Genomic DNA, 26,444 nt, shown 5'->3' with positions numbered 1-26,444 from the left:
ATCTCAGGAACTACTGGTCCGATTTGAAAAATTATTTTGGTTTTAGATAGCCCATTTATCGAGGAAGGCTATAGGCTATATATCATCACGCTCAGACCAACAGGAGCGGAGAAATGCGGGTGAAACCGCGGAGTACAGCTAGTATGTGATATGTATGGGTTAATACGTAGTGTTTTGTGTAAATAGTGTAAATGTATGTAATATATGTTAATTGTACTATAATGGAACATCCTCTAAATGATATGTGTATTTATGTAAATACACATATAATGTAAAAGAGTAAATGCATACAAATATTTAAATTTCTATTATAATGATTTACAAATACATTTTAAGAAGTATTGGCGTATGTCTTTCAGTTTACACTTCTTTATTATATTAGTTAAGGTTATAATTATGTTACTGACCAAGCCTATATATAAGTTCTATGTTAAGACCAAAATATTCAGCAAAGCAGAATATAAAGTGGCCAATTTCCTGTAATTTGTGTGCAATAAAGAATATATATTAAATAAATAAAAATTTTCAGTGGAATTTTTCCCGAACTTTGAAGGCAAAGTGCGCGCACTCTTAAACGGATACAGCTTTTATGCAGACGAGAGAGGGAAGCATAAAACCTATTGGCTCTGCACCAACTCGAAACATTGTAAGGCCAGGTTCACAACCACGAAGTCCGGGATACTATTCTATCTACCGGAGATAGTGCACACCCACCCGCCGCCAATATATGTCATAAGAAATGGTACATTCATTAAGATATCGAATGGTCCATCCAATGAATGCCTATGAAATAATTATTGATAGATGTATTTGTAAGTGTTATAGGTTAATGTTGTTAAATATAATAAAAAAGAAATATACGTTTAATTGAAATAAAAACAAAATCAAATTAATCAAATGATTATGGGACTAGTTAATACTATGTTTCGGTTGTCGGTACTTTCTGCTTTTTAACCGAATCCAAAAAAGGAGGAGGTTCTAAATTCGGCCATTTTTATATGTTACTATATGTATGTCTATAAATAATTATGTATTTATTGCATGCTATGCCTTCAAGGCTTGAAGTTCAAGCCACACCTCCGTGTCCGTCGGAGTGGGGAGCGTGAGGGTTTTTCGTTACGGAATTTCTGGATTCGGTCCCCACGCTCAAGGCCCGCGATAGAAGCTATGCAATAGCTTAAAAAAATTAATAAAATAAACACATTGAATTTCTTATTGTTGGTCGTTACAGTGTAGATGTATGAAATTACGTGCGATGTATGTGTGGGTGTTGTTGGTGTAGATATTAAATTAAGTAATTCTGCTTATGTGTGAGTATACTCGTACATGTGTTTATACTCAAAGAAGACATTTTTTTTTAATTTGTTCTTGTCCATATTAAGAATTAGTTATCATCTACCTATAATACGTTAGAAATATGTACCTGATCATTGTTAAAATTCTATTTACTAAGGTATATGAATTTGTCAATTCAGTAACTTCTGGATATAGTTAAAATATAGATATATTTCTTAAGCTTTCTACATTAACATGAACAGATGACGACATAATGTATCTATACGTATGACAATGAAACCATTAAAGTATTTGATTTAAAACGTGTTTTATTATTTTCTTAATGTATGCATATAATATACTACAATTTATATAAACAACAATATATAATATAGAACTAGCTAACCGCCCGCGGCTTCGCCCGCTTTGTCTAATACCTAATAAATTATATACTAAAACCTTCCTCTTGAATTACTGGGACATAGGGACAGAGAAAGCGACTTTGTTTTATACTAGATATGTAGTGATAAATACAGTACTCCAAAATTAATAATGCGCATGCAGATCTTCGCTAATTATCGTATTTCCAGAAACACCCGAATCACCCCGAATCATTGAATCGTAAGTGCCCTAAACAATGCACTTGCATCTTGCACCTTGTTCGAAAGAAATAGGATCAATTCATAGTGATACACAATCGAAAACATTTAACCACTCTATATACATTATACATATCGTCTTCGGAGGCTCGGGGAATATGACAGTTACCGAACAGTGACAAATTTTTCTATGCGCATTATCAGTTTGGGAGTACTGTATATTGCTATCAATATAGTAGTAGTGAGTAAACATACACGTACCTGAGAATTGAAAGTTATAAGGGTCGGTTCATATCTAACGGGATATGCGTCGCGTATTATCGGTCGCGTAACGCCAGAACTGATACATAAATGTATAGAAAAACACTCGACCGTTCACACTCGCTGTACGCTCGACGCACTAACGTATAACCGTTAGATATGAACCGACCCTAAATGTATGATAGATGGTAAAAACTTATTTAATCTCTTTGTTCCAGTAACATTTGTGCCCACTGAATCTGGCAAGATAATTGCATTAGTGAACGGTTACTCTTTCTATGGTGATAATAGAAGGAAGACGAGAACGTACTGGAACTGTTCTAAATCAAGGGTGTGCAAAGCAAAGTTCACGACAAACGAAGAAAGAGATATGTTTAATTGTATTTTAGAACATACACACAAGCCGCCCTTGTATGAAATACATAATGGAGTATTTATAAGAATCAAGAGGCGATGAGAAATTTTCTCAATAGATGGCGTGGGGTGTACTTTGTGCAAATAAAATCAACTGTCGAAGAAATTCGATTGCTCACGCGGATTCACGTGTGGCCGAGAGGCTAGGTGTTGCCGCGGTATGGCAAAACGACGTGGATTCGAATCGCCTCGTGATCGAATTTTTTCTATTCAATTTCTATTCCTTACTATTGAATATCATGGGGTGATGGAGAAATGCTTTAATTTACTTATGATTTAGTTGGACTTTATTTCTGGGTGTGTGTCATTATTTGGGATTATTTTTGAACGGAGATTTATTTTTATTTACGGGGTTATTTTTTTGCGTAATCATTATTGTTTTTCCAATGGATTCGAATCGCCTCGTGATCGAATTTTTTCTATTCAATTTCTATTCTTTACTATTGAATATCATGGGGTGATGGAGAAATGCTTTAATTTACTTATGATTTAGTTGGACTTTATTTCTGTGTGTGTCATTATTTGGGATTATTTTTGTACGGAGATTTATTTTTATTTACGGGGTTATTTTTTTGCGTAATCATTATTGTTTTTCCAATGGATTCGAATCGCCTCGTGATCGAATTTTTTCTATTCAATTTCTATTCTTTTCTATTGAATATCATGGGGTGATGGAGAAATGCTTTAATTTACTTATGATTTAGTTGAACTTTATTTCTGTGTGTGTGTCATTATTTGGGATTATTTTTGTACGGAGATTTATTTTTATTTACGGGGTTATTTTTTTGCGTAATCATTATTGTTTTTCCGCTTCTTTTACTATACGCAATAAATAAAAAAATACTGATAATGTTACGTGATCTTATTGATTTGTTATGTGAGAGAGTATGAATTACGCGGATAATTAATTCGTAATTTCAATAAAATATGTAAAAATTAAAATAAAACTTGCATACCGTATTGGCATGCATAGTACGAAGTACTTGTCTTTAATATTTATCTCTCATAGAAAGCAAGCCAGTTATTTTAGTAACTTCGTTATATCCGAGTGTTTGACACATCTCAAGTTTTATTTTGTGAATGCTCAGTTGACTATTAATTTGGAATTCCTTGAACTGATGTGGCAGATCTGTTTGGGCTTGTGGGAAGTTGTCATTCCAATTAAATAAATTTGTTCACATGTAACCAGTTTTCGTTAGAAGTAACACAAAAGTGTAAAATTAACTGTGAAGCAGTTAATGCTTATACTGTAAATGATTTTGTTTAATAAATAAGCATTAATTTTGTATCTGATTTTTAATAACTTATTGATTTAAAACTATAACATCGTTAACAATTATAATAATATTAATACATATTAATTTCGATTAAACTCTGATAAATATTTTTGGTAATGAATGAAATTCATAAAACCGTTAATTTTCAGTGATGTTAGTGAAGAATAAATTCGGGAAGGATATGGCTATAATAGATGGATATACATATTATGCCACGAAAAGAAACGTGTCCATACAATGGAGGTGCACCCGGGGGCTACCGTGCAGAGCTCGGTTCACAACGGATTACGAGCTCAAGGTTAAAAGTTCCTGCTATGTACATGACCATTACCCACCAAGAATGGTTATTAAGAGCCCTTTGTACTGAAAGTTTAGGCATTTTAGGCACTGAGATGGCTCGCGCCCGCGTTGCGCAGGAGCCGGCGCGGCATGAACTCCGGTGACCTATGAAGGCGGGTGATTATGCCACAGTATAAATAAATCAGTAGTTCGATTTTATTTGCTATCGTAGGAATGTTGTTGATATATAAATTTACTACTTATCCTATACCATTAAACGAGCAATATTTGCATATTTATACAGGGTGTCCCAAAAAGTAGTGATATACTGAAGCTGGGAGGTAGAGGACTTAGAGGGCTATCCGAATCACCCCCATGTGTGTTATGCGATTTTTCGTATTTTCGGAGTTATTACATTTTTTTTCAATTTTTCATCTATCGCCGAGTACGATGAGATTTTTATTTATGGTGACGTGAATTATTGCGCTAGATGCTTGTTTTTTTTTGTGTGCTAAGCTGAAAGATAGGCCAATTCAGTATGGTAACATTTACTATCGTTAGATCTTCGAATGGAATAAAAAAAAGAATTAAATGCTATGAAAGATAAAATTACCCAGTATGTTCATAACTTCAAGGGCCCATAAAAAAATAAAATCACATAAAAAAGGTTTTCCATTTGGCTTTTAAAAACTTGCTCTATCGATCAGGTAGCTACCCTAAAAATTTCATTTTATTATTCTGAAGGCTTCAATCGAAAAATTGAAATCTAAATGTGGTAAGTGCAAAATTTTTATTAACATGATGATTATTAAAACCAATAAATAGGTGTTTAAAAATGAATTTTTTTTAAATAGCCCCGCTGTTGCTCAATGCAAGTGCGACATCACCGTAAAAAGTTGTCTTTTTAATGTCTGAATGCTCTTTTATCATTTTTAATGGTTTCTTCTGCTACTATGAATTTCCGGGTTATTTCGTCCAAATTGTGGCAGTCTCTCGTCTTTGTAGTATCCCCACGGAAAAAATTCAATAGGGTTTATGTCCGGAGACCGTGGAGGCCAGGCTAAAGGGCAAAAATACCCTGAAAGATGGATTGGTCGTTGCAGCCTGCGCATGCGCCGGTGACGCCTGCTTTAAAGCCTGGCCTCCACGGTCCCTCGAATAAACCCCATTGATTTTTTTTCAATGGGGATACTAAAAAGACCTCGGCTACTTGAGAGAATGCCCCAATTTGGACAAAATAACCCGGAAATTCATAGTAGCAGAAGAAACCATTAAAAATGATAAAAAAGCATTCAGACAATTAAAAGACAACTTTTTACGGTGATGTCGCACTTGCACTGAGCAACAGCGGGGCTATTTAAAAAAATTCTGGTAATTAAACACCTATTTATTGGTTTTAATGATCATCATGTTAATAAAAATTTTGCACTTACCACATTTAGATTTCAATTTTTCGATTGAAGCCTTCAGAATAATAAAATGAAATTTTTATGGTGGCTACCTGATCGATAGAGCAAGTTTTTAAAAGCCAAATGGAAAACCTTTTTTATGTGATTTTATTTTTTTATGGGCCCTTGAAGTTATGAACATACTGGGTAATTTTATCTTTCTTGGCATTTAATTCTTTTTTTTATTCCATTCGAAGATCTAACGATAGTAAATGTTACCATACTGAATTGGCCTATCTTTCAGCTTAGCACACAAAAAAAAACAAGCATCTAGCGCAATAATTCACGTCACCATAAATAAAAATCTCATCGTACTCGGCGATAGATGAAAAATTGAAAAAAATGTAATAACTCCGAAAATACGAAAAATCGCATAACACACATGGGGGTGATTCGGATAGCCCTCTTGGTCCTCTACCTCCCAGCTTCCGTTCATCACTACTTTTTGGGACACCCTGTATATTTGTTTGTATATATACAGTGTGGAAATTTTCGATGTGCCCTGAATGGAAAGTACTTGAAATACTAGGGATAGCAAATTTTTCTGAAAAGAAACATTCCTTTTTCAAATTTTATTTTATTATTCAAATCGATAGAAACAATATAAAAGATAATTTATTGTTAATTTCTCGTAAAAATTTTTTGGTCTATTTTATACATACATTTAAAGTTTAAAATGAAACTCTCGTTCTGGATACATTAATTTATTTTCTTCTGAAAATATTGGTAATAATAATTTAAAGTAAAACAAATAAAAAAGGCAAAATAATAATTGAATATAAGTATGTAATAAGTAAGTTAGTGTATTCTAAATTTTTGAAAATCTTTGAATGCAGTTCTATTTCTTTTTAAAAATAAAGGAAATTTGCTATCTCCAGTATTTCTAGTACTTTCACCCAGGGCCCATCGAAAATTTCCACACTGTATTTACAAACAAATATATTAATATGCAAATATTGTTCGTTTAATAGTATAGAATAAGAAGTTAATTTATATTTACAACAATAATCCTAGGATAACTAACAAAATCAAACTACTGATTTATTTATACCGTGACATGCTCGCCGTTTTACTCGCCGCTCGGTTCTAATACGCGAACGGCGACTGCAACGTGGTCGGGAGCAAAACTAGCACAGGTCCTCCCTCGATAACGTCCGGCTGGACTCTGGCTGCACTGACGTGGTGCGCGCGAGTCGCATTTTACGTATTATATTTTATATAGAAAAAAATAAGGGCTAAATTAAAAATCTATCCAAAAACTTCCCTGTAAAACCTGATTAGTAAATGAAATGTCAAATTTTCATAAACATAGCGTTCCCCTAATTCTCATAAAACTGATTATGCTTTTAAAATCGATGTTACTTCTGATTTTTTTTTGATCGAGTCAAATGTTTAATATTGTGTTTTTATCCAAAAAAGTCACTAGATCAAACGTTTATCTGTGCTATATATTTTTTTAGGATTTTAAATATGATGATTTCTATCCAAAAACCATGATTTAGAAACATACATTTCGGAGCAGGGCCCCTTAAGAACGGAATGTGCTTTAAGGTGTAGTAATAGTGGTATAATTAAGAAATAAAATAAACATACACTAAGGGCCGATTTTTCAATGCTTGGTTAAAACTTATCCGTCCAATAAAGTATTACACGATAATATTAAAATGTCACGTAAACTGTCAAATACGCGCAATTAGAATACGTTTTTAAAATGGTAGTTTTATACATTATTCGACGAATAATTTTTATCCAAGCATTGAAAAATCGGCCCCAAGACTTCTATCATGATGTTTTAGGGCAGTATAAATTCCAGTCTAGGAAAATTATGGGGCTAGACGACCGCGCTCTGCCATTCTGCACACTGGAATTAATGTTGCTATATGACGTCATTGTAACCCGCCAGGTATGAACAAATATGTATCTGTTTTGTAAAGAAAATATTTGTTGGAAAAATCTCGGTACTTAATCCTCATATCATTTTAAAGGATCGAAAAATTTGACGTATTCAATAATTCTAGATTCCTCGAATTTTTATATTAGCATAAGATGTACTTGGAAGCTTTTTATCAAATGAAGCATGTCTCGGTATATTAGAGGTACCTATGTTATATGTTTGTAAACCTCTACTTGCTATCGGTTTTTCTGTTTTAATCATACAATAGACGTATTAAGAATAAATAAATGACCATTAAGGATTGTTAAATTGGTTGCCGTCAAAATTATTTCGGTCTTGCTTTCATTTACAGACTAATTTAATCGTATTTTATATATAATTAAGGGCTGATTTTTCATCCTTGGTTAAAACTTATTCATCGAATAACGTATTAAACTACCATTTCAAAAATATATTATATTTGTCCGTATTTGACAGTATTGTGGTGACATTTTAAAATGTTCGTGTAATACTTTATTGGACGGATAAATTTTAACCAACGATTGAAAAATCGGCCCTAAAATTATTATTTTTGTTATCCTGCGACTACATAAATCTAAAGGTACCCACTCATGTTTAAATGTAGCCCAATCCTAATTAAATCAAGAATAATAAATTGTATTTAAGATAAAATAGATGTATTTATGTATCGTTGTATCATACGATGTATCCATCGAGTTTCTACGATGTGTCAAAAGTGTATGTAAATAGAGGATCACAAAAGTATGGAACTAAGATGAAAGATCTCATATTATAGACGAGCAGTATTAGCTATACGCGAAATAAAACTAATTTAGAATCTGTCTGTTGTTTTATTCAAACCAATCGTTTGGTGAAATGAATTATGAGAAAAAATATTTTTAAATAGACCCGCCTCTTCGCAGTTCATTTCTTAATTTCAGTTAATCCTTTCTGTACCTACGCGTTCTGAAATAGGTAGTCTAAACAATAAGAGTGTGTGTGTCGAGCACACGTGTTAGAAGTGAAACTTCCTTAGCTCATTTAAAGATACCAGAATCGTCGCTTTACTCCATGACGTGACTTTGAATTTTTACTCTCAACGCGCCTGCGAGTTTCATTTCAAAAGCGCTACTGTTACTAACAAGCACTTTAAATTTCAGTTCGTCTTGTGTTGAATAAGGCTGGGAAAAGACTAGCGTTGCACGAAGGGTTTACGTACTACTGTTCATCTGACGGTGCGTCCACCATAGCCTGGAGATGTACTAGAGGAAAGCTATGTAAAGCTCGACTGTTGACTACGAAAACCTTGCAAGTGATTCGGTCGAAATTTGTGCACGAACATATACCGCCTAACTTCATCATTCATGAGGGAGTGTGCCACAAGATTTGATTGAGGTAAAACAGCGCCTTATAAGGCTGTTAATCTTCAATAGTAGTCTTCTATAATAGCTGTTAATCTTCTATAGTCTATACTTTATACAAATTATAACTGAAAAAGACAAGGATTAGATAGCTTGAGTAAAATAGCGTAGTAATGTTGTGATTTGATTTTCAAGTTGCCATATTGTATATAAGTAGATATTCTACTGAAGTAGTACACATTACAAGTTTTGTGTTTTTATAATATGTGACTCGAAACTGGCTGGATAGTTTTGTCAATAACATTTATTTTAATACTATTATAAAGGCGAAAGTTTGTATGGATGTATGGATGTATGGATGTTTGTTTCTCTTTCACGTAAAAACTACGGAACCGATTACAATGAAATTTAGCACACATATAGAGGGTAACTTGGATTAACACATAGGATAGGTTTTATCCCGGAAATCCCACGGGAACGGGAACTATGCGGGTTTTCCTTTGAAAACGCGGGCGAAGCCGCGGGCGGAAATCTAGTTTTTTATAATATTTAAAGATGCTTTTAATATCCATGTAAACGACTCAACATTTAGAATGGTTACTTGTTAGTAAATATTAGATACGTGTTGTAATTGTATGAAGCTAGTAGCAAATCGTGTAAATTTTATTTACACACTAGCGGTCCGCCCCGGCTTCGCCCGTGGTACATAATATTTACGTTTTCTCTACATAAGAACCATCCTTGTACTTCAAGGAATATAATAAAAAAAGAATTATCGAAATCGGTTCAGCCGTTCTCGAGTTATGCGCTTACCAACACATTTTGCGATTCATTTTTATATATAAGATAAGAAGAAGAAAGATAGCAGTAATTCTCTTTATTTTTGGATAGTAGACATAATATAATTCTTGAATAAATTAACGCTTGTACGTTTGAACATGGTTTGTACCTATTTATTTTCATCCAAATGTTATTACTTTATTGGAATCTTTGTAGAAAAATTGTTTATTTAATTTCGCAATAATTATTGTGAAATTTATGTTCATAGGAAAAAATATAAACCTATAATGAGCAGATGAATATTATATAGATTATACTCTAGTTATACCTAACTGTTGTGAAGAAAGTTAGTTTTCTTGATATTCAGAGATAACAAAGAAGAATTTTACAAATTGTACAAATTAAAACTTTACGGTATTCAAATAATGTTTCTATTATTAAAATTTTTGTGCACATAAAAATATATGAAACAAATTATTCATAAGGAACTTTTTTTTTGTAATGCGAAGTTGTTTAGATTTGTAAGTTTCTTAATTAAGTTAATATATAAATAAAGACGATTTATAATACATGTACAGTACATATTTATTTCACGTTTGAATAATTTATTTATTTATCTTAGAACTTACTTTATTGCTCTTAGAATTATTACAATAATACTTAATCTAAGAATACATTAAAACAATTGGCGGTCTTATCGCTATGCAGCGATTTCTTCCAGACAACCGGACGTACGGAGAGAAATTAAATTAGAGGAAAGGTGAAGGATAATCTAAATACTAGCACAACAGCTTAGCTTAAAATAGCTTTATACAAATACATATGTATAAGTATATGATACATATCCGAAGATTATTTTATAATTTATTTAAAATTATTTTATAATTTATTATATAAAATGAAATATGAAAATATTAGTTGAATGAAAATGTATTAAATATTAGTGTAAACTTAACAAAAGTACAATGTTTCTTGGATACTTTTTAACTTAATTGATTTTTAATTTAAAAAAGAATTGTATAGTTTGTAGATACATACTTTTCGATCACATGTGATAGGATCTTATCTTGGTTTCATATTTTTGACTAAAATTAATGTATATAGGTACTTCAGATTTCAGAAAACCTATTTACATTTCAGTCACCTGGGTCCGTAATCACAGGGGAAAGACAATGAGCATTTACAAAGGATATATCTATAGCTTCGACGGATCTAATCAATTCGTACAACAGTGGAGGTGCATCCTTAATCCCTCTTGTAAAGTACTGTTTAGTACTCAGAAGGGAGGAGTGGTGGGGGTGACGGGATCACATGAACACCCCCCACCTAAATATATGTTTCAAAGTGGCATTGTTTATTTGTAAGATGTTGTTTAAAGGAGTTTAGTAATATTGAAGCTGGGTATTTTAACTGAATGTTATCTGCAAATTGTGATTATTTTTTTATTTATTTCTTTATTTGTATCAGGCAGCATTGCCCATATATTGTTTGTAGTACTTATTCTAGTGTTAGTAAAACTACATATACTTATTTTTAGATTTAAGAGTTACAAGCCATTTTTTGTTGATAAAATTATGTACATTATTGAGAACTTTATCATCAATTTTCTGTTTCAAATGTATCATTGAAATGATTTAATTAATTATATATTGTATCGATGCACTACATTATTAATAAAGAATGTGTTTTTTTTAATTCCGTTCCCTAATAGTTCTTGGATTAATTTTTAGAGCAGCATGTAAATTATAGGTTCGATGTTTTAGTAATTACATGGTAATACGACACGAACAATAGACACTTATAGCTTGACCGCAACCGCTGTACCGCGCCCTAGGTATGTGCGTAAGGCTGGGACCGGGTAAGAAAGAGCACGAGTTAGAAGTTAGAAAGAAACGGAACGGTCGGTAGTCGTGCCCGCCTCGCCACTCACATACCTATACAGCGGTACAGCGATTGCGGTCAAGCTATAGTTGATGTGTGTTGCATGTAAATGTTCTTCAATTGCTTTCAGTGGAATTCGTGAAGAAGATCAACGGGAAGCAACTGGCTGTACTCAACGGGTACACATTCTACCAAGACGGGAAGAGTGTTGCTGGAACCTTCTGGCGATGTACCAATACCGGTCATTGTAAGGCCCGGTTCATATTCATGAACAACGGGCAGTATATTGGAAAATGTAACTTGGATCATGAGCACAAGCGCCCTTCATATATTATACGGAATGGAGTGTTTATGAAGGTGTAAAGTTTAAACTGTAGAGGATCCAGAAGCGCGAGCATTTCTATGGGAATTTGAAAAGCGCCCCTACCGTGCGTAAAAGGAACTAGTTTTGTATATGTAATAATGACGTCATTCTCTCGAAGACGATACGAATACTTGTCGATAGTTTTTTTGCTCGCGCTTCTATATGTGAATTTCAAATATAACTATGCTTGGCTTCGTTCGAGACACTAGTAAATAGTGTTATGTATATAAGTATATTTAAGTGTAGGTATATAAATATATATATTTAAGGTTGTTTAGTAAGGTCAGAATTGAACTACGGGCTTTTTCGCTAATATGTATAAATCTTACATTTTTTCCATTACTTTTAAGTAAATTGATAGTGTGATTAGGCTTAATGTTACAATCCATTAAACAATTATGAACAACACACAAGTTACAATCCATTAAACAATTAAAATTCAAATGATGAAAATCAATAAACTACTATTGTGCGAACCTTTTCTAGGATAATCGTTGTCTTTTTCATGACTTCGGCTGATAAAACAGGCAAATATGTAGCTTTTATGTCTTTGTTCTTAAAACAACAATACTGTCTCCTGATATAAATCTGGAAATCGTCTAGTAAGCAATTATATTGAAGAACCAAAAGATTTTTATGCATTTAATTTGTCGACTCGCATGTACTCTTTCTTTTTATTAAATAATATTGATCTTGAAATATTTTTTTCATGCTCTATTAATATTTTTATTATTATTTTATTTTAACTCATTTTTATCATACATAAATCTATGTATGATTCAGAAAAACGGGAAAATCATCATGTATTCTTTGGTAGTTTTCTTTAAAAGTTCTAAGTTCGAATTATTTGTCTTTATTTGCAAAATGTGTGTACATAGGTAACAAAATTACATTACCATACGAATCAACACATTATTTAAATTTTTTTTCAAGATTTAAGAATAAAATTTTCATATTTATAAGTACACTGCTGTGCTGTGCCCGGCGGTTTTACCCACATTGCTCCCCTCTTGTTGGTTCTAGCTTGATGTATATCCATACTAATATTATAAATGTGAAAGTAACTCTGTCTGTCTGTCTGTTACTCAATCACGCCTAAACTACTGAACCAATTTGCATGAAATTTGGTATAGAGATATTTTGATACCCGAGAAAGGACATAGGCTACCTTTTATTACGAAACATGTACCACGGGCGAAGCCGGGGCGGACCGCTTGTAGCCTATATAATATAAACCTTCCTCGATAAATGGGCCATCTAACACCGAAAGAATTTCGGACCAGAATCCTGAGATTAGCGCGTTCAAACAAACAAACTCTACATCTTTATAATATTAGTATAGATTGACACTGCAATATATTTCTATGTGTGCATTACTTTTTAAAATACAAAATTTCATAAAATATTTGTTTCCAGTCATGATAGTCCATAACACGCAAGGGCATACAGTAGCAATCTTCGACGGGTACACGTACTATAGAGTAAAGCCGCATCTACACAAGTGGCGATGTTCGACCAGCGGCTACTGTAAGGGGAGATTGATAACCAACGAAGATAATAAAGTCGAACTCTTCACGGTGAATCACACACATCCTAGGATTAAGTATATTATACGTGACGGTCTTTTTTTTAAGTCGGGTCGGGTTGGTGATTAATGATTCGTCATCATCATCAGCCCATATACCTACGTACCCACTGCTGGAACACGGGGCTCCTATGAGGGTAAAGGCCATTATCCACCACGCAAAGGGCAGGTTGGCAATTGTCACATGTCATCGAACTTTTGATTCTTCGACATGTCGTTTACCTCACGATGTTTTCCTTCACCGTTCGTGCAGTGTTGATGTAAACAATATGCGCAGATAAATTGAATATTCAATATGTATCGCTTTGAAGGCTGAGGTCTTCACCATTGAGCCGCAACTGCTTATGATTAATGATTGTAGTAGGATTATGTAATCAAGTTAGGACGGATACGTCTCATCGCTAAGCGGCTCCAAACACAGAGCGAGCTTCTCGAAGTAATTGATGCGCGAAGTTGCTCGCTCTGTGTGGATCTTCTTATTACAGATATTCGATTCAAACATCAAAAGTTTGTAAGAATTTATATTATAGATATAATTGTAATTAAATAAATATCTTTTTTAGAATTTATAATAATAAGAAATAAATAAGTTTTTCAATCAGTTATGTTTTTTTCACTTATCGTTTATAAATATCTCTCGATTATGCGATCGTGATTAATTAAAAACAACCTTTTATTTCAGTGCAATGGGTCAGGAAGAAGTGTGGCAAGCCTCTAGCAATAATAAATCAGTTTACGTTTTACTGTGGTATGAAATCGAAGTCTACTAGTGCGTGGCGATGTACTAAGGGAGGATTATGTAAGGCCAGGTTTACACTGATAAACGGAACCTCGAAGATTGTAAGAGCTGATCTGTCGCACGATCATCTACCGCCTAATTTTCTTATACGTGACGGGTTTTTTTTGAGAATGTGATTATTTAATGTTTTGTATTCACATACTATATGAATATGATCTTTATCTTGTGTAATTCTTACTTTTTATGAGTTAAACGAATAGATATCTAGTGCCATTGTATAGGGCAATGTAGGCGGAATTATTCATCTGAAAACAAAAATAGATATTAGAAAAGGAATAAATAATGGGATTCGATGTCTCATTATTAATCGATTTCATGAAACTGGTTTTTTTATCAGTATACAGGGTGTACCAAAAAGTAGTGATGAACGGAAGCTGAGAGGTAGAGGACCTAGAGGGCTATCCGAATCACCCCCATGTATGTTATGCGATTTTTCGTATTTTCGGAGTTATTACGTTTTTTTCAATTTTTCACCTATCGCCGAGTACGATGATATTTTCACTCATGCTGACGTCAATGATTGCGGAAGATGCTTGATTTTTTTTTGTGTGCTAAGCTGAAAGATAGGCCAATTTAATATGGTAACATTTACTATCGTTAGATCTTTGAATGGAATAAAAAAAAGAATTAAATGGCAAGAAAGATAAAATTACCCAGTATGTTCACCACTTCAAGGGCCCGTAAAAAAATAAAATCACATAAAAAAAGTATTCCGTTTGACTTTTAAAAACTTGCTCTATCTATCAGATAGCTACTCTAAAAATTTCATTTAATTATTGAGAAGGCTTCAATCGAAAAATTTAAATCTAAATGTGGTAAGTGAAAAAATTGAATTAACATGATGATCATTAAAACCAATAAATAGGTGTTTAATTACCAGAAATTTTTAAAATAACCCCGCTGTTGCTCAATGCAAGTGCGACATCACCGTAAAAAGTTGTCTTTTAAATGTCTGAATACCCTTTTATCATTTTTAATGGTTTCTTCTGCTACTATGAATTTCCGGGTTATTTCGTCCAAATTGTGGCAGTCTCTCGTCTTTGTAGTATCCCCACGGAAAAAAATCAATAGGGTTTAGGTCGAGGGACCGTGGAGGCCAGGCTTTAAGGCAGGCGTCACCGGCGCATGCGCAGGCTGCAACGACCAATCCATCTTTCAGGGTATCTTTGCCCTTTAGCCTGGCCTGCACGGTCCCCGGACATAAACCCTATTGATTTTTTTCCGTGGGGATACTACAAAGACGAGAGACTGCCACAATTTGGACGAAATAACCCGGAAATTCATAGTAGCAGAAGAAACCATTAAAAATGATAAAAGGGTATTCAGACATTTAAAAGACAACTTTTTACGGTGATGTCGCACTTGCATTGAGCAACAGCGGGGTTATTTTAAAAATTTCTGGTAATTAAACACCTATTTATTGGTTTTAATGATCATCATGTTAATTCAATTTTTGCACTTACCACATTTAGATTTAAATTTTTCGATTGAAGCCTTCTCAATAATTAAATGAAATTTTCAGGGTAGCTATCTGATAGATAGAGCAAGTTTTTAAAAGTCAAACGGAAAACTTTTTTTATGTGATTTTATTTTTTTACGGGCCCTTGAAGTGGTGAACATACTGGGTAATTTTATCTTTCTTGCCATTTAATTCTTTTTTTTATTCCATTCAAAGATCTAACGTTAGTAAATGTTACCATACTGAATTGGCCTATCTTTCAGCTTAGCACACAAAAAAAAATCAACAATCTTCCGCAATCATTGACGTCAGCATGAGTGAAAATATCATCGTACTCGGCGATAGGTGAAAAATTGAAAAAAAACGTCATAACTCCGAAAATACGAAAAATCGCATAACATACATGGGGGTGATTCGGATAGCCCTCTAGGTCCTCTACCTCTCAGCTTCCGTTCATCACTACTTTTTGGTACACCCTGTATAACAGCTTCGTTGCGGAATCCAAATAATAAATAACTTCTATCTATATTTGCTTTTATTTTACTATTGATACTGTTTTGATTACTTGATGCTTATACTCGCCTTGTTTTGATCGTTGACAAAATGTGCATTGCTTTTTGCCTCTTGTAGCAAGTCTCACAATGAAAATTTACCTTTACTATCATTTTTTTTTGTATTTATTCATTATTATTTATTTGTCCTGACACGCATCTATGTCACAGATCCTTTTTAACAACAGCTTCGTAGAAAAATATTTTGGAAAATAGTCGATTAAACTCTAGTGGTCTACACTAAACTCTAGTTTATGGTGGATAAATAAGTACAGGGTGTTTCTTTATTTTCAGTGGAACATCTAATTACTGTGAAAGGGCACGAACAATTACGGGTCGGTGGTAACAAATTCTACAAGCGCGGTGACAGAGGTGGTAGGACCCGGTGGTGTTGCACCAAGAAGTGGTGTCGCGCCGCCCTGTATACCATTGACTCTTTCATTGTGGCGGCGAACGGTGAACACACACATGACTGGTAATGTATTACGTATATCATATCTATACTAACACTTGCAACCCGGGCGAACTCCGTTTCGCCACCAGAGACACCTTTTCTTTGCTATAAACCTCACGGAGCCCGAGACCTTTCCAACGAATGCAAAACCGTGGAAATCGGTTCGTGCATTCTGGAGTTATAGCGTCAGGAAGGAAAACCCGACTTATTTTTATATAGTCTTAATATAATATACTATTATAAAGGCGAAAGTTTGTATGGATGTATGGATGTATGGATGTATGGATGTATGGATGTATGGATGTATGGATGTATGGATGTTTGTTACTCTTTCACGTAAAAACTACTGAACCGATAACAATGAAATTTAGCACACATATAGAGGGTAACTTGGATTAACACATAGGATAGGTTTTATCCCGGAAATCCCACGGGAACGGGAACTATGCGGGTTTTCCTTTGAAAACGCGGGCGAAGCCGCGGGCGGAAATCTAGTAGATTATAAAGCTGAAGAGTTTGTTTGTTTGTTTGAACGCGCTAATCTCGGGAACTACTGGTCCGATTTGAAAAATTCTTTCGGTGTTTGATAGCTCACTTATCGAGGAAGGCTTAGCAATAAAAGCAAAGAGCGTAGCAATGCGAGTGAAACCGCGGGGAACAGATAGTAACTCTATACTGACTGTTCTATCAACGCACAGCCCAGACCACTGAACGGATCGGGCTGAATTTTGGCACCAGGTAAATGTTAGAACCTAGGCATCCGCTAAAAAAGGATTTTGATGAATTCCACCCCCAAGGGGACAAAATATCCTAACGCGAAGCTGCGGGCAATAGCTAGAGTTAAATATTGGTTGAGCAACAGCTGATCAATGTTGCTGGAAACTTTCTTGTTGGTGTTCCATGGCTGAGAACATTTTAACATAATATAGATTATCAAATCTAAACACGGAATGTTGCCAGTAACATAATATTGATAACAATTTGTAAAATGTTTTTTTTAACTTAAATTGCTAATTAATGAATGTAAAATTGTCTGTTGTCTTTATGTGCTAGTACAGGAGAATATTCAAATGACTATATTAAAACATTATTACTAAGCTATTGCATAGCTTCTATCGCAGGCCTTGAGCGCGGGGACCGAATCCAGAAATTTAGTAACGAAAAACCTCACGCTCCCTACTCCGACGGGCGCGGAGGTGTGGCTTGAAGGCATAGCATGCAATAGCTTTACCGCGGCAGTCCCCGAGTACCACACGTCTTTTTTTTAATCTAGAAGAAGAAGACTAATATTTTATGTTCCTTCTTTACAGAGTTAAGCGTTTATATGACAAATACACAAAAGAAGAATGTTAAGGACATGCATCGTTGGAAATATCGTTTGAAGTTGTTTTAGTTTAATGAAGGTTAAGGGGCCTTAGACAAAGTAACAATTAAAAAACGATAACGAAGTTAGAAAAGGCAAAAATGTATGGGATTGACATACGCCGCGTTAGATCACGTGGTCTATCTAATGTCAATCCTATACATTTTTGCCTTTTCTAACTTCGTTATCGTTTTTTAATTGTTACTTTGTCTAAGGCCCCTGGTCTTGCATCGTTGGATATATCGTGTGAAGTTGTTTAAGTTTGATGATCTCCTAGTGAATAATACTTTATGAGCTTTGCTTAACCTAAAAGTAAATTGTTATTTATTGAATGTATACTTACTTAAGTACAAATTATGTGTATTGATTTTGTGATACTAAAAGATAGATAGTCAGAAGTAAATTAGAAGATTCTTAAAAGATTTTTCTAAAATATTTTGGGGCCAAATAATGGAACTTTGCAATCTTATTATTCGCTATAAAACGGCATTTTTTATAGATACGTATGGATAAAGGACCATTTAAATCGAGACTCGTGTATTGTTTATGTACGTTTAATGACGTTTTGGAATACATTATTTTTATTTTTGATTTTCACTGAGTTGTTTGTATTAAAAATGAATCTTGACTTTTATTATCTTGTAAGTAAACGTGGGTACAAAATCATTTAATTTTATAATTAACGATTATACCATCCAGAAAACTGATTTCGACTGTTTAATTATAAACTTATCTTTTCTATTTTTGGCTGAGAAACAAATAAACGAAAGAACTTTTATTTTTTATGTAGTTATTTTATTTTTTAATGATCCTTCAAAATTATTATTATTAAATATTATATTACAAAAATTACCAAAATATCAATAATCCTGTTTTCGTTACAATAACTTATATAACTTTCAGCAAAATTTGTGAAGACAAAGAGCGGAAGAATTCATATGATATATCAAAAACAGAAGTTTTATCAGCAAGTTGAGGGTAAGAATAAAATTCGATGGAGGTGCACGAAGCGCATGTGTAAGGCTTTCTTCTACACTGTGGAAGGTGTCGTCGTTAGCACACAAGAATCGCATAATCATTGAAAATCGCAATCGCATAGTCATCGCAATTCGCTATAGAGTCCAAATTGCGATGCAGTTATTGTGGAGATCAACTGATTTTGGGCCAAAATCCAGAGCGTTGGATAAACAAATGATGGTATACGTTTGCCACGCCATTATGGCGATTACGAATAGACTTCTACAATGGCTACAAAGACATAGGCTCTCTACACTATCGTGATTGCCTCTACTCGCCCAACGCTGCCCATTGTGAAAAGGCCATAAACACAGGACATGATGTCTCTCTCTCTTGACGGCAAACGATCTCCACTATAATAGAAATGTGTATAAATTAGTCACTAATAAAATAAATATATCCACGGTAATATACCTATTTGTACTAGTCCAATTATAGTGATGTTTTTTATATAGCACAATTGTTTAGTTTAGGCCAATATGTTGTGAGAATTATAATTTAAAATTAAATAATGAATAGTTGTAATTTTTTGTGTATCAAGGCACATACGCACTTGCAATGTTGATGCAAAATTTCTAAGGGTTTTTCTAGTCATAGATAATATGTTCCATATTAAATAATTAAATAAATGTATAAATAAATGATTAAATTTATAAATGTTTGTTTACTAATTTTATATCGTTATTATCTTAAATTATTTTTAACTTGTTCGTGTAATAGAAGTTGGTTGTTTTTAGGTGGTGACGGTGAGTTGCCGCAGTTTTATGTTAACTCATCTGGTAAAAAGAAGATGTTTTTCAATGGTTTCTGGTTCAGAGTGAACAGAGAAGATCAATCTGTGAACAAAATAAGATGGCGGTGTGCATCTCACGAGCGGTTTCGGTGCAAAGCACTAGTGCATACTATACATCATAACGTTGTTTATATGGCCAACGAACATTCTTTTTTTGAACCAAAATAATCATTTAATCTAATTTATTGTTAGGTTTAAATTTTCAAAACTTAAAAGTCTCAGTTTAGGTGTGAATTTTTCCACTCCAAAATGATATTTAAAAGATGCTACCAATTGTGAATCGTAAGCATGTTAATAAAGTTTGTACTTATTAAATATTTAAGAATATGTACATGATTATCACTAAAAATTAAATTTTACGCCTTCCTATATCGATTCCACATTACGTTACTTCTAACGCTGGGAGGAACTCCACGCACAATAGTGGAGTAAAGTAATAAAGTAAGTAGTAATAAACTCAGTAAAATTTACATTACTCAGTATATTTTAAACGACTATGACATTACAGGATTGAAGTGAATCTCATTTTTAGTACTATAATGTTAATAGCCTAGAAAACTTTGCCCGGATTTACCGGATTTACCGGATTTTACAACCAGCCCAAAGTAATGGTTATTTCAAAAATAGCTTCAGCTTTTATTTTGTTTTAGGGCCGATTTTTCAATGCTTGGATAAAACTTATCCGTCCAATAAAGTATAACACGATAATATTAAAATGTCACGTAAACTGTCAAACACGGGCAATTAGAATACGTTTTTTAAATGGTAGTTTTATACATTATTCGACGAATAAGTTTTATCCAAGCATTGAAAAATTGGCCCTTAATTGTATTTCGTTTTAATTGAATTTTTGTTTTTCCTGTCTAGTGGTTCTTTCTTAATTCAACGGTAAATGAAATTTTCAGTTTATTTCACGAAATCCCGCCGAGGCAAGCCGATGCTGGTTTACAAGGGTCGTACATTCGTAGCGAGACGTGTAAACGGCGATGTAGTTTGGTGGCGCTGTTCCACGCATTGTTGTAAAGGCTGCCGTGCGACGGTTAAGAGCTTTGGTGACGAAATAATCTCCGTCAGAAAAGAACATAACCATTGAATTGGATAGAGTATTTTCTGAATAAAGGCCTATTCTAACCGGAGAGTTATCCGCTACCGCGTGGGTAGAAAAAACCCGGTGGGTACGCGATTAGAGTCTCTGAGTAATATAACTGCGCGTACCCATCGGGATAATTCTCCGGAATTCCCCTACTCACAGCGGTAGCGAATAAATCTCCGATTTGATTGAACCTTAAAGCTTTGAAACGTATCTATACTAATATTATAAAGCTGAAGAGTTTGTTTGTTTGTTTGTTTGAACGCGCTAATCTCGGGAACTACTGGTCCGATTTGAAAAATTCTTTCGGTGTTAGATAGCTCATTTATCGAGGAAGGCTACAGGCTATATATATATATACATATGTATATATATACCATCACGCTACGACCAACAGGAGAAGAGCCACGGGGATGAAACCGCGCGGAGCGGCTAGTTAAATATATGTTTCATAGTGTCGAGTAATAAAGCGGCAATTGAAATAAAATACCTATGTATTTAAGAATGTTGTGGTCAAAGTTTCTAGAATTCTTGAGCTAGTAATAGTAACTTGTAGTTAAGTTTTACTCGAATTGAATTATTTTTATTTAAATAAAGCTGTTAAGCGTATTACAAACGGTTTTTTTATTCGTATTAATTTGTTTCATGAGAAGCTTTTGTAGTGCTTATTTAAGCGGATACGAACCAGAGAGCGAAGAACTAAATGAAACCATAAATAGCTAATAGGATCTGTTTTCTAAATGTCGATATGTTTCAGTGACATTCGTAAAATCTCGGCGTGGTAAGCCATTGCTCTGTGTGGGCGGGTTCACGTTTTGCGCCCAAAAAGTGACGTCTGACAAAACCAGGTGGATATGTTCTACACACAACCATAGAAACTGCCGCGCTGTCGTGCACACATACGAAAATGTTATTGTTAAACTGAATAACAATCACACACACTAATGTAAAGTTTAGCCAATAAGCAGTCGTGATACTATTTTGTGAATAATAAGTGATAATAATCACATACACTAATGTAATAGGTAGGATGTAATACAATATGAACAGTCTACGTGATATTTCGTTCCTTTCTATGTGAATTGAGATTTGTTTATTAAGTTTTTGCTAATGATAATGATATCAGCTAGTCTTAGGTAGTAATTATCTTGTAAGAATATGATGAGATTCAACTATTATCTAAAGATTCAACTTATATCTATTCTACAGTAGATATACTATGTATAAAATATACTTGGTATGTTTTCTAGTTCCTAAATTTGGGAAATTAAATCATACCAAATCACTAAAACAATTCCAATTACTATTAAAGGCGCGGCGTGGGAGATAGATCTTCAATGTGTTGATAAGAATAAAAATACTATGCAAACAACTCTACGTTTAATTATGTATCCGAAAAATGTATATAAATATATGGTCATAGAATAAGCTTAATATTTTACTAGGTATAAATATCAGCTAAAAATATATATTCACTTATAATACCACAAGAGCTTTAAAATTATCGGGTATTTTCCTATAGGTTCGTTTCCTGAAAAACTTGACGACTTTATTTGTTTGCAGGGAACCTTGAGGGAAATGCCAGATAATTTTGAAGCTCGTGTGGTATTCAGGGGATTATTTTTCCGTCCCAAATGTCGGCCAATAATTTCACAATTGAATTCAACCTGTCAGTTTGACGTCAACTACCAGAGAAAATTTTCAAAAAATTATCAGTATAATACCATGTAGGTTGTACCACGTGACGTCGAATGGTGCAATTCTATTGGTCGATATTTGGGTCGGAAAAATAATCATAAAAAAATTTATATAATTTTGAATGTCAGTAATGAGAGAGTATTATTGATCCCTTTCATAACAATGTACTTTTAATTCCATATTTACGATATATACAAGTAAATCTACATTACTAAAGATGTTCCCATTTTCAGCGCACTTCGTGATATCCCGATATGGAAGCAAGCTGCTTCACCTTGGGGGATACACATTCAGAAAGAAGAAATATACTCACATGCGAGGCAAAGAACGATGGGTTTGTTCCACACACTTCACGAGAGGATGCCGAGCAGTTATTTACATGGAAGAGCAGAAAATTGTGAGCGTCAGATATGAGCATAACCATGTTCCAAGTAAACGAGAGTTTATTTAACGTACTTTATGAATTCACGCCTATGCCTTATTGTATTTTTAATCTTCTTCACGTTTTAAGCACTTTTTGTAAGTATGTCTTTCCAAGGGAAGTTGAATTTGCATTATTATTTGTATAGTAAGAAATGCTTATTAAAATTAGTAATTTTATGAGAATACAAATTTTGATCATGCCTTACACTTAGGCATTTGAATTTCTTCTGTTAATTTGTTTGGATATGTAAAATGATTAATTATGATTTAAAATTTAATGCCCATTTTTTTATTATGAATCTTCCAAAGTAAGTAAGGATTTTTGGCAGTTTTACTCGAAAGTGAAAGTGTCTGCAATATTATTCATTTTTTAACAGTCGAGGGTAGATAAGTGGTATATAATCATTAAAACTCATATTGAATTTATATTTTTATACGTTATTATGGATTTTAATGAATTATTTGACATACAAGTAAATTTTAAAAGATTCTAAGAAGGCACTTTTTATGGACATACTTCTTGGTCCTTCGAGACCGAGACGTTTCGGTTAAAAAAATTGATGAAATTAAGATTTTTTTTTTTATTGTAGATTGTGTTTTTAAAATTGTTGTATGCGATAATACTCTTTACAAGTATCAAAATTAAGAAAACGACAAGCGATGTGTGAGCATTTCACTTTGGTTATTTTTTTATTATTTTGCTATGAATATATTGTGAATATACTATGTATGTAATATGAATGTATGTTAAATTAATTGTTAATATTACAATCGATGTTTTTATTAAAAATTCTTATGTATTTGTAGCTCTTATTTGTTTCAAACCATCTGAAAAAACATTAAAACTTAATTTTACGGTTATATGAAGTATTGGCACTGTGGTTGTTTTTTGTGTAAATTAAGTAGTTTTTTAATAATTATGTTGAAATTTTGAGGTAATATGTTTGTTTTGTTTCAGGTATAGTATCCCGGGTTTCCGGTAAGTCCCTGCGATTCTTGTATGAAACGATTTTTGTTTTGTGATCTATTTCTGTATATTACTGGCATTTAAAAAATATTTTTTTAGCTCGATTAAATATATTTTGTTCATGTTTTATAGATGCAAATATTGGATGGACTCTCTGCTTAACAGTTTCGATGTAAAAAAATATATTTACATGGTTCAGCGAAATTAAAATGGACTATTTTGGGAAAACCGAAGAAGAGATATCAGTAGATAAAAGCTTTATGTATCAATGTGAATTAAATATTTTTTTTATACAGATCGTTTTTCATTTTAGTACATGATCAATTAAAATATAAATTTTGAATGTAGTTTTATTGGACAGTTTACATTAATTTAATTTAATTTAAGAGTAAAGTAGAACTAGATTAACATTAACGATAGTAGTAATACTACATTGCATGAAGCTTTACTAACATCCATAAAATATTTTAGGCGAAAAAGCGGTTTTCATAACATCGATCAAAGGCAAACCACTGCTATTCCACAATGGATATAAATACTACATGAAGAAAGGTACGGGTACTAAGGACCCGCAGCGCAAGCGCTGGGTGTGTTCCACCCACGGACGGAAGGGATGTAGGGCTTCTATATCCACGTACAAGGACGTCATTGACCGCCTGAAGGACATGCACAATCACAAGCCCGCTGTGAACACCCTGTGTGAAAGTTCTGACGCATCTACCGCTTAAAACACTGTATAACCCGGCCAGATAAAGAAGGCATTCTATATTATACGTGTATAACCCGGCTAGATTCAGAAGGTTTCTAAAATGGTGTATGAAGTATTTCTCTCTCGCTCACTCAATGTATGCGCCCTACTCACACGCAAGTTCAATGACAGTTTGACAACTGAGCGACGCCATTTTGAATTTCTTTCTTTATCTAATTGAGTTATACATGTAATTCTTGCGGAAAAACGCAGATCTAATGTTATGTTGCAAGAGTAGGTAGTATAGTATTTAAGGTAGTATTTTCTTGATTTTCAATAAGCTTGATAATGATATTATATTGCTCTCTCGATTACCATTATTATTATAGACGAAGTTTTGCACATCGTATAAGGAATTAAGAATTTTCATCCATATTTTATTGAATGTTATAAGTGTTTTAGATAAATAAGGAAAAATATACGTAATTTTGCGCTTTAAATGTGTAGGAAACTAGATATTTAATACATAGATTATTATTATTACTATAGATCTCTCTTATCAGCTCGATATAAGCTGTATCCCACCAAAACTTTACAAAGATGTAGTTACAGTAGTTTTAGTATTTAGAAACTCAAATAATGTAGGTATATGTTGTCTATCAATACAAAATTAATAAAAAACAAAAAAAAATAATAAAAAGCAAAAAAAATAAATAAAAAAGTCGGTAGGAATATAATCAATAATATAATCAGTCTAAATTATAATACACGTAAATTAGTTCATACAATTTGCGTGTAATTAAGAGTATATTCACTTTAGTAGTTGCGCTTATGTTGTTCCTAAAATGTAGTAGAAAGAGATAGGCAAAGACAGTACTAGTTATAATCATGTTTAAAGTATTATGATAAAAGATTATTCATAATTACAATTCTATTCTAGATTAGGGATGCTTGTTATTTCCTTCAATGTTTTAAATTTTAATATTAAGTGTTTTTGCGTAGAAAAGTAGTTCATCATGAGGATGTTTCGTAAAATTAGATACAATAAGAACAATCGGTTTGAGAAATTATTGTTAAGGTGGTTTAGTCTTTTTACGTAAGCAAAAAAAAATAAAAAATAAAAAATATAAAAAAAAATTGATTAAAATTAACATTTCAATGTTTAATAGTTGTAGGCTCTTTCAAATAAATGTCTATTTCTTATACTACATTATATTCAAGAAACGTTTCGGAATTATTTGATTGGGACGAATTATGAAGCTTTCGCCAAGTATAGAAAAGTTTAACGTGGAACATGTTTTCAAAGGGTTTACATATCGATAAGAAAAAAGAATCTGTATTTTAGTACCTCTGTATTTGATAGTCATCTCTTGGACTATGTATACGTAGATATAATAATTTTACTATAACATCTAAAGATTTAAGTTTTAAGAATTTATTTTAATTTTATTTATTTGTTATACCAAAGCTTTTGTATATTTTGGAATTGTGATTAAAATGTTGTTTTTATTTATTTAGAAATTCAGTTTTTAGATGGAACAGAATGTTTGGTTTTGGTTAAGGAAAGGTGTGGAGTTGTATTTAAAATTTTAATTAATTTTGATGTACTAATGTTAAATTGGTGTTGTGAACTAGTCAATAATTTCAACATAAAGGCCTATTCAGATTAGAGTAGTATCTACTACCACCGTGTGTAGCAGTATCCCAATGGCACGCTATTAAAT

At 33.1% G+C, this 26,444-nt stretch overlaps 1 protein-coding gene across 29 annotated transcripts in view; it reads left to right on the top strand.

Moving 5' to 3' along the window:
- LOC149488327 (uncharacterized) overlaps window positions 1-26,444 on the top strand; it is a 302,595-nt gene that overhangs the window by 149,823 nt on the left and 126,328 nt on the right. Inside the window, exons 5-7 of one of the 29 annotated variants that reach the window (XM_089694989.1) lie at window positions 14,101-14,217; window positions 16,522-16,702; window positions 17,992-18,007. The exons of 21 other annotated variants lie outside the window; for them this stretch is intronic. In XM_089694989.1, coding sequence (XP_089551115.1) covers window positions 14,101-14,217; window positions 16,522-16,702; window position 17,992 — 299 coding nt within the window. In that variant the 3' untranslated portion in view covers window positions 17,993-18,007. Of the gene's footprint in view, window positions 1-529; window positions 805-2,353; window positions 2,608-8,607; window positions 8,853-11,599; window positions 12,501-14,100; window positions 14,218-16,521; window positions 16,722-17,991; window positions 18,008-21,701; window positions 21,793-22,875; window positions 23,072-24,503; window positions 24,776-26,444 lie in introns of those variants that run through there. 7 more of the 29 variants (XM_089694995.1, XM_089694987.1, XM_089695002.1 and 4 more) reach the window with 7 other exon arrangements.

This window comes from Colias philodice, chromosome 5 (assembly GCF_061535455.1).
Source record: "Colias philodice isolate Cphi_HAF_F1 chromosome 5, ilColPhil1 Martin Lab GWU primary, whole genome shotgun sequence".
NCBI classification, from domain to species: domain Eukaryota; kingdom Metazoa; phylum Arthropoda; class Insecta; order Lepidoptera; family Pieridae; genus Colias; species Colias philodice.
This window is presented reverse-complemented; position numbering and strand designations above follow the sequence as displayed.